The 14,737-nt window shown below is 39.5% G+C and overlaps 1 protein-coding gene across 1 annotated transcript in view; it reads left to right on the forward strand.

The window, feature by feature from the left end:
• The first annotated feature begins 203 nt into the window (after nt 1–203).
• GALNT5 (polypeptide N-acetylgalactosaminyltransferase 5) overlaps nt 204–14,737 on the forward strand; it is a 42,017-nt gene continuing 27,483 nt past the window's right edge. Inside the window, exon 1 of the mRNA XM_019727177.2 lies at nt 204–2,081. Coding sequence (XP_019582736.2) covers nt 628–2,081 — 1,454 coding nt within the window. The 5' untranslated portion in view covers nt 204–627. The remainder of the gene's footprint in view (nt 2,082–14,737) is intronic.

Consider the following 14,737-nt stretch of genomic DNA (forward strand, 5'->3'; position numbering starts at 1 on the left):
CAGGGTTAATGAGCACGAATGGGGTAGGTGGGGTTACAAACCAGGAACACATGCTCTCCAAATGAGATAGCTTTCTTTCCCTTTAATTGCCCTGAAAACACACTCACTCTCACATAACATGGAAGGTGAGAGTTGAATGAAGTTTTCTGGGTAATGGCTTGAAATGTTTTCCTTATGAGAAGTGGTGTTGAGTTACAGCGTGCAGACTGAGAACTGGGAGGAGAGAAGCAGCAGTTCCAGCCCGGCCCCCACCTTTTCTTGGGCTGGTAGGAAGGTGGACACAGGCTCCCGGAGACAAGACAAGTGATATGTTTAACTGTCTGGTGGCTGGAATCGACTGCTCCCAGAGTGACCTAAGGACAGTGTTTAGCAGGGTTTAGCCAGGGGCCAGCGAGCAGGCACAGATGCTCTGCTATGAAATGCCACGCAGGCAGAGACTGACAAGCTGTAGGAACTGAGCTTTCCCCTTGGACTGCTGTTTCCTGCTGTGTTCAGGGGAGGGGGCCGCTTTCTGGCAATTCTGCTGCTGCTGCTGCTGCTGCTGCTACTACTACTACTTCAGCCCCCTCTCCACTCAAGGTAAGCAGACTCAAAGGGAGGGCAGGCTGCAAGGGAAGCCTTTGTACCATGAACAAGATCCGAAAGTTTTTCCGAGGAAGTGGGCGAGTCCTGGCATTTATATTTGTAGCTTCTGTCATCTGGCTGCTCTTTGACATGGCAGCTCTCCGCCTCTCATTCAGTGAGATCAACACTAGGGTCTTCAAGGAAGACATTGTCAGAAGGGAGCGAACAGGGTTCAGAGTTCAGCCAGACCAAATGAAGATCGTTTACAGCAACATAAAAGAAATGAAGCCCCCACTGAGGGGACATGGGAAGGGCGTATGGGGCAAGGAGAACTTTAGAAAGACTGGGGAGAGTATGCTCAAGGATGAAGATGATTTGGACCAAACCCAGAGGGAAAGAAAAATGCAGAATGCCCTGGGAAGTGTTAAGGTTGCACCTTTGTGGCGTCCTGTACATATGCAGACTTTCTCAGTGACTTTTACCAAGCAGATGACAGAGGAGCGAGACTTCAAACCTGAAGCTTATTCTCGCTCTGTGATACCAAAGCAAAAAATAACTCAGGGGACTCAGAAAACCCCATTCATAGCAGAAAGAGGAACTCCATTGCCCAAAATATCTGTACACACAGGGCCTGTTGGTATAAACCAGGAGGCCCAGAAGAGTCATAGTCACAGCAGTGACACATCAAAACGAGCAGCTGAAAGGAACCTGAATGTGACCATCAGGCTTAATACTAACAGATCAAAGCAGCAATCACAGGCAGTAGCAAATGGGAGGATTCACCCTGCCAGCCTGCCAGTGCCAAAACCTAGGGAAGCCATCGCCTTAAATAAAACTGAGAATCAGAGCAAAGAGCTAAATGCATATAAACACAAAGCCAGTAAAAGCCTTCCCTTTTCCAAGTTCATTGCCAATTTAAATGGCTTAAAGAAGCAATCTATTAATGAGACACAGTTGGGAAGCTTGCCAAAGGATGGTGGAGCCAAAGTGGCCAGTGGGAAGAAACTCAATTTCTCTGAAAGCCATGTTGTGATTATAACCAAGGAGGAGGAGCTAAAGAGAGACACCAAAGAGGTCCCCAATCCTAAAAGCAAAAGTATATTTCCTATAATATTGGGTGAAAGCCAAGGGAAATACATTTCCAGGAATAGAAGCGGGGCATCTTTCTCTTCACTTGTTCTACAGAGAGCAACAGTGTCTCAAGCTAATCAAGTCTTAGCTGAGGGGCTAGAACCAGCAAGAGGCAACTTAACTGGCAAGGCCCAGGCTGAAGAACTCAACCAAAGTCATACAAAAGCCCTTTTACCTGAAGACCCCAAAATGCACCAGGTGTTAAGCATTGATATGACAGTTTCTCCAAGGGACCCCAAAGCTCCAGGTCAGTTTGGACGTCCTGTAGTCGTTCCCCATGGAAAGGAGAAGGAGGCAGAAAGAAGATGGAAAGAAGGAAACTTCAACGTCTACCTCAGTGATTTGATCCCAGTGGACAGAGCCATTGAAGACACAAGACCAGCTGGGTAAGATCCATTTCTCTGTCTTTTCTCAACCCCAAGTATTCTGGTTCTGAGATAGAGACATATTTCTACGTAATTTTATGATCACCTGCAGAACTAAAGCAACATTAATCATTAGACACAGTCCAAATAATCTACCACCCACATAGAGAAAAATTCCAATATCAGCATACCAACTGTGTTATCTTCCTATACTTATTTCTCTGAGACTTTGGCCCTCGCCCCTATTAGCTTGTGTTCCATTTCCTTTCCTCTATTGAAAACATAAAAATGACTAGATGGACTTGATTTCTAACAAGGTATGTATGAACGATAGAGTTTAAATTGTAATTCCATTAAACAGTCACAGTGAAGTGAATTCCCAGTTTTGGAACTTTTCATTGTTAGCAAGTTTATCAGGGATATATTTGGGAATGGAGCACAGAGGAAAAACCTTCTAGGCTTCCCTAGCATCATATCTTAACTAGCAAAATTCTTCCTAATTGTGAGTAATTTAATTCCTTGAAGCACTGATTCATGAAAGCTCATTGGGCAGCTTTAGGAATTAAATTTCTACAACTACATCACCAGAAGGTCGATCAAATCACAATTATGTGATCTGGTTCAAATACAGGTGAGTTTCCAGCTCTTTTTAGCCCACTCATAAGTGAGGGTGCTGTGTAGCCGTGTGCTCACTATCCTTTAGTTGATATACAGCTCCATGCATGCCTTGATATTCGGTTCCCTGAGCCAAACAATGTTTGCCTGGAAGTTGGAATTAGATAATGTCAAGAATCAGCTTAGCACACGTGGTGTGTAAACAATGGCTTTGTTTGGCCTCTGTAGAAAACTCATTTTGTGATCCAGGTCATCAGTGTTACTAGAAGAAGGCAGATCTTGGTAGGCCTGTATTCATATTAGCAGGTGGAGCCTCTCCACTGCAATGTCACCTATAAGGAGCCCATTTCAGTTCTCTCAGCCATTGGTCAATGCCTCAGCCTTGCTCTAATTGCCTGCTTAGACCGAGCACTGTGCCAGCTGTGTTCCTCACCCTGGGGAAACTCACCAATCTTGAGGAGAACACACATGTACCCAAAATCAAGATAAAGAAATTGAGGCCCTGGAAAATTAAATTATCCATGGTCATAGAGCCAGTAATCGTAGAGAAATAAGTAAAATCCATGCTCAGAAATATGCTGTGCATTTAGCTCCCATCTCTTGCTGATTACTGCCCTCCCACCCTCCGCCATGGATCCTGAAAATTATATTGGACCAGCTCTGATATGAAATTCTGTGCATTACCTATCACATATACATGATATATATATATATATATATATATATATATATATATATATATATATATATATATATATATATATCACCTCTGAACACAAAATTCGAGGGAATGAAGTAGTAGTTAAAGCAGCTTCATTTTAACATTCCTCTTGTAGCCTCAGCGGACGGCTGTGGAGCCTGGGGAAGAATCAAACACTGCACAGGAGCGTGAGCTACAGTTCCAAACCAGAGAAAGGGCAATTATGTGAGGGCCAAAAGCAAGTAATAATGATGTTATTATGCATGTGATTTATTGAAGGCTTGATGACTCCCAGAACTTGTTCGTTTCTGAATTTTGGTCTGTGGACGTTACGGGTTGCAGCCTAGGAAAGTTGCTTTTATAGTCCTGCTCTGTTTTATGAAGGACACTGTCCCGACTATAGGAGAAACTGACACGTGTGCTCGAGAGGATGAGTCAGATAGCATACGGCCAGGCCTCCTCCCTCTTATCACATAATCCACCTTGGCTAAACATAGTCGCTGTCTCGGCAAGCTGCCGACCTGATGCTCTACTCCACCAAGAGGATGCAGGTGACAAGCCACCAGGGATCCTATGTGTGGGACCCCTGAAGTATTTACAGCACTTTTGTGCCATTTTTCCTTGAAAATTTCCTTTGTGCCTCTTTCCTTGAAAGAGGATAAATATTTTTTTTATTTCACTCACTCTGACTACAAATATGAACAAACTATGTATTCATACAGATACAAGTTGGAAGGGACTACAAATGAGAAACATTTGATTCATCAGGTTGGCAGGATTTGGGGTGAAGTTTTCTTACTTTGATTTTATTCATGTTCTTCCTTGCTCAAAAAGTATATGAGATGGCTTATAAGAATACACATACATTAAGATGGTCTAAGATAATAAAATTTGAAAGTAACAGAGGAAAAATGTTCTAGAATATAATAAGAAAGTGGGGGAGAGAGAGAGAGAGAGAGAGAGAGAGAGAGAGAGAGAGAGAGAGAGAACAGAGGAGGACGGGCCTTAAAATTAGCTACAGTTGCAGCTCACTGAAATCTTTACATTTTAAGAGTTCTGGGTAATATCTCCATTTTTATATTTTTTTCCCGATTCCATCACTATAAATTAACACAGTTCCTGGCACATCTTAACTGCATATTGAATATGGCTTGAAACTCCCACCCACACAAAAAAGAATTTAAAAAATCATAGATTTTCTAGTGTGTTCATTTAAATTCAATTCCCCTCAATAAAGATAACTAGTTACTAATTAATATTTTCTTAAGGATGATTTAACTGATATGCTAGGTTGGCCTTGAGCAGGAGAGGAGACGAGCAGGACAAGCTCACCTGCTCAAGTTCCAAAATGAGACTCTCTTCCAAACCTGCTCTTCCCTCGTTTTTTCCTGAGTCCCAAAGAACCATCTCTAAGATGCTCAGATACAATTATGGCCTTTTCCAAAAAGCATAAGAATTGAACTCCTTTCTGTTATCAGAATTTTTCTCACTGTCCGATTTAGTGCCACCCATGTTTCTGTCCCTTGAAGTGTAGCTATAGCTTTCTGCGTGTGACATCCTCTCAGATGTGGGCCCTCATCCGGAGGAAAGTTAGTCTTCTTACCTTTTTCTACATATTATGCCCATTACTATCCACTGATGTTTTGATTAACTGGTCCCTTCCCATAGCCTCCCTCTATCCTTACCTTCCATGGTCCACACCATATCCCCCCCATACATCTTAATCTAATTCTGCTCAACACCGAGCTGTAGCTTACCTCCCACTGGACCATGATTTGACTGTGACCTCTAAATTCCAATGACCCTTAATGCTCTTGTGGTTACTAACACACTCCTTGTTTTGTGCTCTCCACTAACTAGAGCCTTGAGAATCTATTTTGCCTGCTCTGTGAAATTATAAGCTTCTGAAGAAAACTGTCTTTTACTTCAGTTTGTACTCCCTTAGCACTGAGCAGTGTTGTGCACTCAAAAGATACAAGTTTACACAATATTGTTTTAAAAGATGTTTTCTAAAATGATTTTTTAAAAATTGATACTATTTTTAAAATTAAATGAGAAGTAACTATTCAAATGAAGCTTGTAATGAGTCCTTTTATGAATTAATAATGACTCCCTAATTTTTCATTTTGACTATATGAAATACGTTAGTATCAAGTTAAAGGTAAATATATCCTGCTCTAACATTATTGATGCATTCATTAATCCACATTTATTATTTAGTGGATGTTTTTGGTATTGTTTTGATTTTAATTTTAATGTTTTGAGTGTCACGGGAGAAAATATCCTTATTTTACTTATAAGAATGTCAGAAAGTAAAATACAATTTCATTTTTGCCTAGAGTTTTTGCCTATCAAGTATGTTTACAATCAAATGCTGTTTTGACAGCCATTTTGAAGTTTCATATTTAATCATTTCTTTATGAAAAGCTAATCCTTATAGTTCTTGCTGTTAATTATTAAAGTGTATTTTAGTCAACGATAGTAAATATACACACAGGTGTTGTTAAACATGGTCCTGTGTACTGAAAATGCAGGACAATTCTATTAAAAAAGTCTGTCTTTTGCCTGCAACTATAGTTAAGATGAAACTCCAAAAATGAATTTATTTTAAGAGTGCACTTCCTGAATCTGTATTTAGAGAAAAATGACTCAAAAAAAAAAAAATTGCTGCCAGTATTTCATTTTTAAAGTACAATAAGATTTGCAGCATGCTCTTTTACTAGTGCGGTGTTGTCCTGACTTTACTTGATTGTTTAACGCTTGCTTTTCCTACAGAATTCTGGCAAGCCCCTCAATAAAATGATTAAAAATTGTTCTTTATTCTCAGCTCAGAGCTGGGACTGTTGTCAACCAATAATTTGATTCCTTCCTACACAGCTAAAGAGTTTTCTTTTGGCAAGTATAAAAAGCAAAAGATAGCACCATGCATTTGCCACAAATGAGTCTAAATTACTGTGGGGGAAGAAAACCCTTTCTGGAACCATCTCTCCCCTCCCTTCCCATCCCTTGTGAGGTCAAAAACTATAACCAATGACTTACTGGAGTAGGAGGAGCAGTTAGGAGAGAGAAAATACACTGGCCACACATCCTTCCAAACTTCAGGCCTCTGAAAGTTTATCAGGTTGGGAGAAAAGTAATTTTAAAGTTAAATGAAGTTCAAATTCTTTTATTTTTACATGGGATGAATATTTTAATTGATGAGATGAAACTGCTTGTGTGACTAGTAGTGACTGGAGAACATTATCTAAAATTGACTGGCAAAGCTATGACTTCCCTGAAAAACCAAACAGGGGCAGGGGACAAAACAAATCTCACAAGATGGATTTAAATGGGTTATTTACACTTTTACCCCTATCGATGAACACAATGCCATGGTGCTTTTGAAGTGTGCATGGTGTGTGTGTGTGTGTGTGTGTCTGTGTGTGTGTGTGTGTACATAGGTACCTATACACATTTGTGTGCAGTTGTGTCTGCTGTGTTAAGCACAGTGCACTAGTTCACTGAAAAGTCATATAGGAGAGCAGGAAATAAACAGCAGAATTTGTTAACATGTGCAGGCCAGAACATAACATAATAAAGGTTAAAATAAATATGGCCAAAAGAAGATTACAGAGCCTTTTGATACTTTTGTCTATTACACTTTCCCCATGACTAGGGGAATAATAAGGAGGAAGATGACCAAAGGAGAGGAATGTAAAACACTAATTCAAAGAGAAGACGGTTAAACAGTGCCTAACTGATGTAAAATGGAGAAATGTTCAAGAAAATCAGTGACTTTTTCTCCTAAATACTGCCAAAGACCTAGAAACATTTCTGGGAGAGAGTAATTAGTAAATGCAGGAATTCAAACCTGTTTTCACTTCTTTTTTACACATCTAATCAAGGACCCAATTTAACCATCAGCCATATTTTATCAGCTTCTTGCCATAATATTGCCATGGGTACTCTTGTCCCAGAAAAAAACGTTTCCTGTTAGGTTATTCTGTCTAACCCATTCAGAGCAGAGCCTCTCAAGAGGGAAACAGTTTTTACTCGTGGGTCAGAAAAGTCGGGGAAAATAGCAATGTTTAGAAGCTCTGTTTTGTTTGCTTTCAAAATGAAAGGAGCTTGGTTGAGTTCCCTCTATGTTTATTAAAAAACAAACAAATAAAAAAAAGTCTGTATTATTCCAAATTAAATTATCTTCTAAATTGGCACTGCTTCTAAAATGTTGGGATATAGACATGTGTAAGAAGGAGCAATCCTGAAAAACTTAGCATTTGTAAGGGCCTTTATGACTTGACTTCTTGTTTGATCCTTAAAACCATTCCTCAGGGCAGGGAATATCATTGTTTCAGCTTTATCGGGACAGAAACTGAGACTTAAAGAGGCAGCTGAGGTTTCAGATTGTAGCAGATAATTCAGAAGCTGGCAGGCCATTTCATTCCCGAGCTATTTGCTCATTAACTATCATGAGCTGGGCACACCATGCCAGGCAGCTGGGATCTTTCATCCTTCACTTATGTCATCTCGTTTGATCCTGACAATAGTCATGTCAGATTGATAAAAAGTTACCTCTCCTTATAAACAGGTGAGGAAAAAAACCCAGGGAAAGTTAACTTGCCCAAGGGCCCCGATGGCAAGGTTGGGACCCAACCCTTAGTCTTCTGATTCTTCCTCACTCAGTAACAATTCTGTTACATCAGCTGGTTCTTTCCTAGACCCCAGTCACTCTTCTCTCACTGTGACCACCATCACCACCACCTCTCCTGGGTTTGCCAAGACTCTATGAATAAGGGAAATCTCTCCCTTGCTGAGCCTCAAACCAACAAAAGTGCTTATTTATGTTCCAGGTAGCAGTGTGTGTGTGTGTGTGTGTGTGTGTGTGTGTGTGTGTGTGTGTGTGTGTGTGTGTGTTTCTATGTGTTTCTGTGTTTTGATTCTTGCCAATCCTCACAGCAACACTATGAAAGACGTACTACCTCTCATATGATTTACAGATGAGGAATGAAAGACAAATGATATATCTGCTGTCCAACAAACCCAAAGCAGATTTGGGATTTGAAAGAAAATTTCCTGACATCTAAGTCCACCGTTGTTGTTGTTGTTGTTTTTTGTTTTGTTTTTTTTGTAGGACTCAGCTCCTCCTCCTTTTGTTTCTTTATAATCATATGACTTTAGCAGAAATTAAAGCATCTTTCTTTCTTATACGTGGGTCAGAGGTATATGAGGGGAAATACTTTTGCATGTTAGGTATCTCATCAGAGAGAAAATTTATAGGAAATCCTTTTCTATACAGCACTAAACAAAGATGATTCTTTAAAACTGCCCAACAATGACAGCTCAGTAATGCGCAAATATCTCTGGGCTCCTACTATGCAACCTAACACCTAAGCATTGTTCCTGCTTTCAAAGAGTAGAGCAAACATTATACAGAGTCACAGGGTACTTACCGTATTTCCCCGAAAATCAGGCCTAACCGAAAAATAAGCCCTAGCATGATTTTTCAGGATGACATCCCCTGAACATAAGCCCTAATATGTCTTTTGGAGCAAATCTTAATATAAGACCCGGTCTTATTTTGGGGGAAACACGGTACTACTGGAGTAAGCAAGAGAAAGGCCAAACCTGGCCTGACAGAGGGCAGAAGTGTTTGAGTTGTGACCTGAAGGGTAGGCAGTTAGAGAAGTGGGGAAAGAGAATACAAAGAATAATCCATTGAGAAACTGAGAGAAATCCGACATGGGGTGGGGGAGAACAGTGGGGGTAGAAATGAAACCATAGTTGTAAATAGAGTTCCCATTACTCAGGTTCTTCTAAGGGCCAGTGGACAAATGTCGAAAGACTTAAAAACACAGAGAGAACGATTTAATTTACCTTTTCTCAAAGGTCGCATGACCCTGAAGGAAGTAAAGCCCTTATGGATGAATGAGGCTAAAGCTGAATAGAGAATCACAGATCATTAATAGTAGACTGGAGCTTCAAAAGCAATCTAATCCAGTCCCTTCTGTAACAGAGAAGTCCAAGGAGGGAAGTGACTTGCCCAAGGTCTTACAGTTCAGGAGAGACAGAACTCTACCCCCAAGGTGCCCTAACGTCCACCTAGACCTATTTCTGCCACATCACGCCACCTCTTGCTCTCCACCCTCCCATTCCAATTTCACTCTGACAGCTGCCTGCTCAAAACAGACTATTGTTAAAGGGGTGAATTTTGGTTTCTAGTTGTAAGCCTGAGTCCAGTGGCTTTGATGGCTATACAGTTACCTCAGGAAGCACAGCTTCAGCTGGCTAAGGCATTTTCAAGCAGAGGTGGTGAGTGTGACTGAAATCTCTTAAATTAGTAGTCAGGCAATTCTATCTTAGAAATAACAAAACATAAAAGTAAAATTTCAGTATAACTATACCTTCTTATCAGTGAGAGGAAAAGAAGCCCCAGTAATTCTAAGGTCTTAAAGAAAATCATAAAATTCCAGACAGAGCTCTTCAGCCAGATGCGCAATTCTCCTTCTGATCCTCCTGAAGATACCAGAGCCTGGGGAGTGAAGGCCCCTAAAGGCTTAAAAGGAGGAGTAGTTGAATTGCAAATAGAAGTGGAGAAAATATTCTCCTTGACCTTCTGTTCAAACCTGAGAAGAGTGAGACTTGACCTACATAGTACATTTTGACTGTCTTGGAATAAAATGAAAAATTCATAGAAGTGGGAGAATGTTATCATTCCCTCAATCTTCTGATTTGAAACCTTCTTTATTTGATAGCCTACATTCAAATCAAGTTAGTGGCTGAGCATTCAGCACACACAAGCCAAGAAGGTGAAACACATCACTTTCTGAGTCTCTTGATAAATGATGAGCCACTGATAGATTTGGACTAAAGAACTGCCTAGGAAAAGGGCAGTGCACCCAGTCAAAATGTATTTATTTGCATTGTGGATAATCATAGGTCCTCACATGAGTTTTTTCCCCCTATGGAGCTTACAATGTGTTTTTATAACCATTATCTCATCAAACCTTCACAGATGTTTTGTGAAGAAGGCACTGAAATCCTCATCCTAAAAGTGAGGGAATTAGGGTTCTGGCAAGTTACGTGATTTCCCATGGTCATGCAGCCAAATCAAAGTCAGAAAGGACTAAAAACTCAGTCCCTCATCATCTTTCTCAAGTCCAGAGTCTTTCTGTCCCACCACAGTAGTGTATCAACTGTGTGCAGGACAGTGAAACCCCCATATTAAGGTCCCCATTTGTTTCTGTAGTTGGGCTGGCTACAGTAATCTAAGTCTAGACTTCCCCCAAACAAAATAGATTGGGTTAATTTTTAAGGATTGTTTGGGGCCTATAGACTCTAAATACCTAATTTTTGTAAGGAATGGGCATATGGAATAAACATATGATTTACTATTCTCTAAAAAAGATTACCAACCCAGCAATATTTTGCATTTAAGTTAGTCTTTAAGCTGTGACTCCTCCAGTGTAGCAGAAAGCAAGGTTTCCAAGGGAAAAGTGAAATAAGGGAAGTTTACTTCAGTTGGGTCAGGGTAGGATAACTTGGAATAGTTTTTACAACCTGTGAAAACTAGATGACTGTCAATATGTAAAAATGGTGCAAGAGTTAATAATTCTGAAAGCCTTTCTGATCTGACCCACTGTGCCTTTGAACAGCACAGCATGCTGTTTTTCTAGACATCTGGAAACATCTCTAACCTGTTTGGTAGTGCAGGAAATAGGGAACTATAAATGTGAGAGTGGCCTGACATCTCGGCCAGCCAAGCCAAGGCACATGGAAACTTCATACTTGAGACCTCTCACATTTCCTTGACTGCTGCTCCTCTTTCCTGACACCAGTGTGATGTACGTTATCTTCCACAGGGTCTTCTTCAATGTGATTCCTTAAGTACGTCTCCAATATGTTTGTCAATAATTAGCAGAAGTACTACTTATGTCCTGGGATGTTAGAATCTAATGGAATCCTTCATAATTTATCCACATGGATTTCTAATGGTGAAATTAAGTCACCATAACAGGCTGGGGGGAATGGAGGATCAGATAGTTGGTGAGTGAAGGTACCTTTCCCAAATCTCTCACATTTCTGGGTGCTTTTGTTACCTCCAATTTCAGGCTGGATAACATTATGACACTTCTTGAATTTCCTTCTAAAAGAGACCCAAAACCTACTGAGTTATAATCATCAGTATTAGCCAGCTTGGTTAACTCTTCTCAATGTATATTCATTTGAAACTAGATATTTCTAAAATCAACCAAATTTCAACCATAAAACAATTTTCAGGATTTCACAGCTAGGCTTGTTGGTTCAGATGGCTCATGCAGAATTTGTGCAGCTGACCCTTCCTTTTTAGAACTGATTTATTTTTTCAGTACCAAATGTTGTAAAGAATATTTATGTGTGAAATGTGCATTTCCCATTCATTTACATTCTAAAGTTAGAGAAGAGAAAGTCATAGGAAGTTAGCACCTTCCATTTCACTCAGGCTATTAACCTCCTCTTAGCTTTACTTCCCCTTTCCCAATCTAAATCCATGATTAAACATTTAACCATTTTACACCAGTACCCTCAAATTCCTCTACCACTTTTCTTTCTATGTCATTTGCTATGATGACCCCTAGACTTGGAATAATACAACAATCTACTCTATCTCTTCCTACACCCAAGATGCCAAACACTGGTCTAGCAAATCACACTTGTATTCTGACTAAAATTTTGGGATCTTCAAATTCAAGAAAGTGCTTAAAAATGTTTTTATGTGTAGTTAGCTAGTACTGTCTCCCATTGCTCATACTGTCTGTCCCAGATATTCTCCATTCTCGTCAAGCCCCTACCCTATTATATTAGCAAATAACCTTTCCTCCAGTATGAGCTACAAATTCTTTCAACTTCTCATCCCAGACACATAAATGTATTTGTACACATTACCACTTTTTTCTTCCTTTCTCAAAGGAAACAATCTCTTTTTCCACCATTTAAGCTTTTGATTTAAGCTCCATTCCATCTCCATTCATTCATCCACTGAATACATTTTTATTAAATATTTGTTATGTGCATGTATGCTAGAAGCTGTGGCACTGTAGTAAGGCAAATTTGCTCTGCCCTTGGGAAATTATGGATGCAGAACATAAGGAAATAAAATCAATAAATAATTGCTATGGCAGAAATACAGGTGACTATAAAAAAGAGGAAGAAATTCTAAATTTCAATAGCTAAATTTTGACTGAGTAGTCAGAGAAGGTTTCTCTTTGGAGGCACTATTGAAACTAAGACCTAAATGAACAGAAGAAGCCAACAATGAAAGTCTGGGGATGGGGGTGGAAGTAGTTTTAGAAGTTAAAGAAACAACAAAACTGGAAGGAGTTTAACATCTTTTAAGAAACTGAAACAAGGCCAATGTGGCTAGATGAAGTATGGGAGGGGATAGTGGGATGGCCCACAAGAAGTTGGGAGATGGCCAGGGGCGATGTCACACTGGGTCCTTTAGGCTATGGTAAATTTTTGGATTTCTTTTCTTTTCTTTTTTTTCCTACTTTATCCCACAGGAATCACTGAAGGATTTTAAACAAGAGAGTGTGTGTATGCGGTGAAGAGTGGGAATAAAGAGTCTAGTCAACACATTTCAACAATAATCCTGGAGAAAGATGAGGAAAGCTCCTAAACCAGGGGTGGCAATGGTGGAGGTGAAAAGTTGGAGTTGAGATATATTTTGGCAATACAGTGGGCAGAAGTTAATGAGAGATCAGTTTTATGACAGTCAGGAAGAGGGTGAATCTAGGAAAACATTTATATTTCTACAGCAAGGTAGGTGATGATGCCATTAATTAAGAGGGAAAATGCAAAGGAACTGGTTAGGTAGGTAAAGTGAAATCAAGATTTCCATTTCACACTGTCATGTGTAAGATGCTGTGAGGCAACCAGAGGAGATGTCAAGTATTTGGTTGGATATATGAGTCTGAAACTCAGGAGAGAAATATGACCAGAATATAAATTTGGAAGATATAATATTTAAAGCTGTGGGCATAGATGAGATCATACAGTGACAGTACATAGAAGAAACAAAAACCAGGACTCAGTTCTGAGAATCTTCTGTTTAGAGATTAAGAAGAAGAGGGAAAAGCTGAGAAGGAGACTAAAAGGGGAAAGCCTGTGAGTGATGGGTGAAAACCAGAAGAGGGCAGTGTTTCATGGGACAGAAAAATTTAAAGAGAGAGAGAGAGAGAGAGAGAGAGAGAGAGAGAGAGAGAGAGACTTACTCAGGGAGACAAGACCGATCAATTGAGTTAAATGCTGCCACTCTAAGGTTGATTTATGCAAGGAGAGAGCTTGCTCCACCAATAATCCTATCAAATCACTGATGCTTTCAACTTTCAACTCTATGTATAGCTTCCTGGAAACCCATAAATATGATTCTGTACCTTCTTACTGGGGAGAGGGAGTGGGAATGGGGCTGACATCCCCCCTAGCTATCCTCTTTTCTTTCTAGGTTTTCTCCCAAAATAGTCTACAAAATAGTCTCCACTCCACCATCACCTTTTACTCTAAATTCATTGTACTCTAGCCCCACCCATTCCCTGCTTGGGGAACTTTAATCTTATCACTTCTGGTCTTTGATGGTCACATTAGAGATGCTGAGAATTGGTCTCTCACATAAGAAATACTTTACTTTGTAAAAAAAAAAAAAAAAAAAAATTCTGGAGTTAAAATTTTTCTAGTACCAAAATTATTTTCAATTGCTAAAATTGTTGATAAATACTATCATATTTTATTTAATGTTTAGAAATACTTCACTTCATATTCTTTCCTCTCTTTTTCTACTTACTTTTTCTTTTTCATAATTGAGTTTCAATATTAGAATTCATAATTCGATATCACTAATTAACACTTTCATGGTCTTCAATGTGTAAATTTCTAAACTTCAAAGAAGCTCCAGATATAGTTTTTTTAAAAATGTATTCCTTTACTTCAATAATTCTGTTAGTCAAAAGTAAACCAACCTTTTGTTGACAGGTAGAGAGGGCACTCACCCATTCAGAGACATAACAGATGTGTCATCTCTCTCTCTAAAAAAAGTTGACTCTTGAACAAGACAGGTTTGAATTGTGAGGACCCACTGAATATGCATTTTGTTGTTGTTGTTTTCAATAAATACATTTGGCTCTTCATATACTTGGGTTTCACATCCATAGATTCAACTAACTGAGGATTGAAAACAGTATTTTTGCATTCCTAACTGCAGATTCCCAACTACAGATAGAAAATACTGTTTTCAGACCATGATAGATGTGAAGGGCAGACTGTAGACTCAAAGTTATACACAGCTTTCCCACTGTACTGGGGTCATCCCTCTAATCTCTGCATTTTTCAAGGACCAACAGTACATCCT

This window comes from Rhinolophus sinicus, linkage group LG01 (assembly GCF_036562045.2).
Source record: "Rhinolophus sinicus isolate RSC01 linkage group LG01, ASM3656204v1, whole genome shotgun sequence".
Classification (NCBI taxonomy): domain Eukaryota; kingdom Metazoa; phylum Chordata; class Mammalia; order Chiroptera; family Rhinolophidae; genus Rhinolophus; species Rhinolophus sinicus.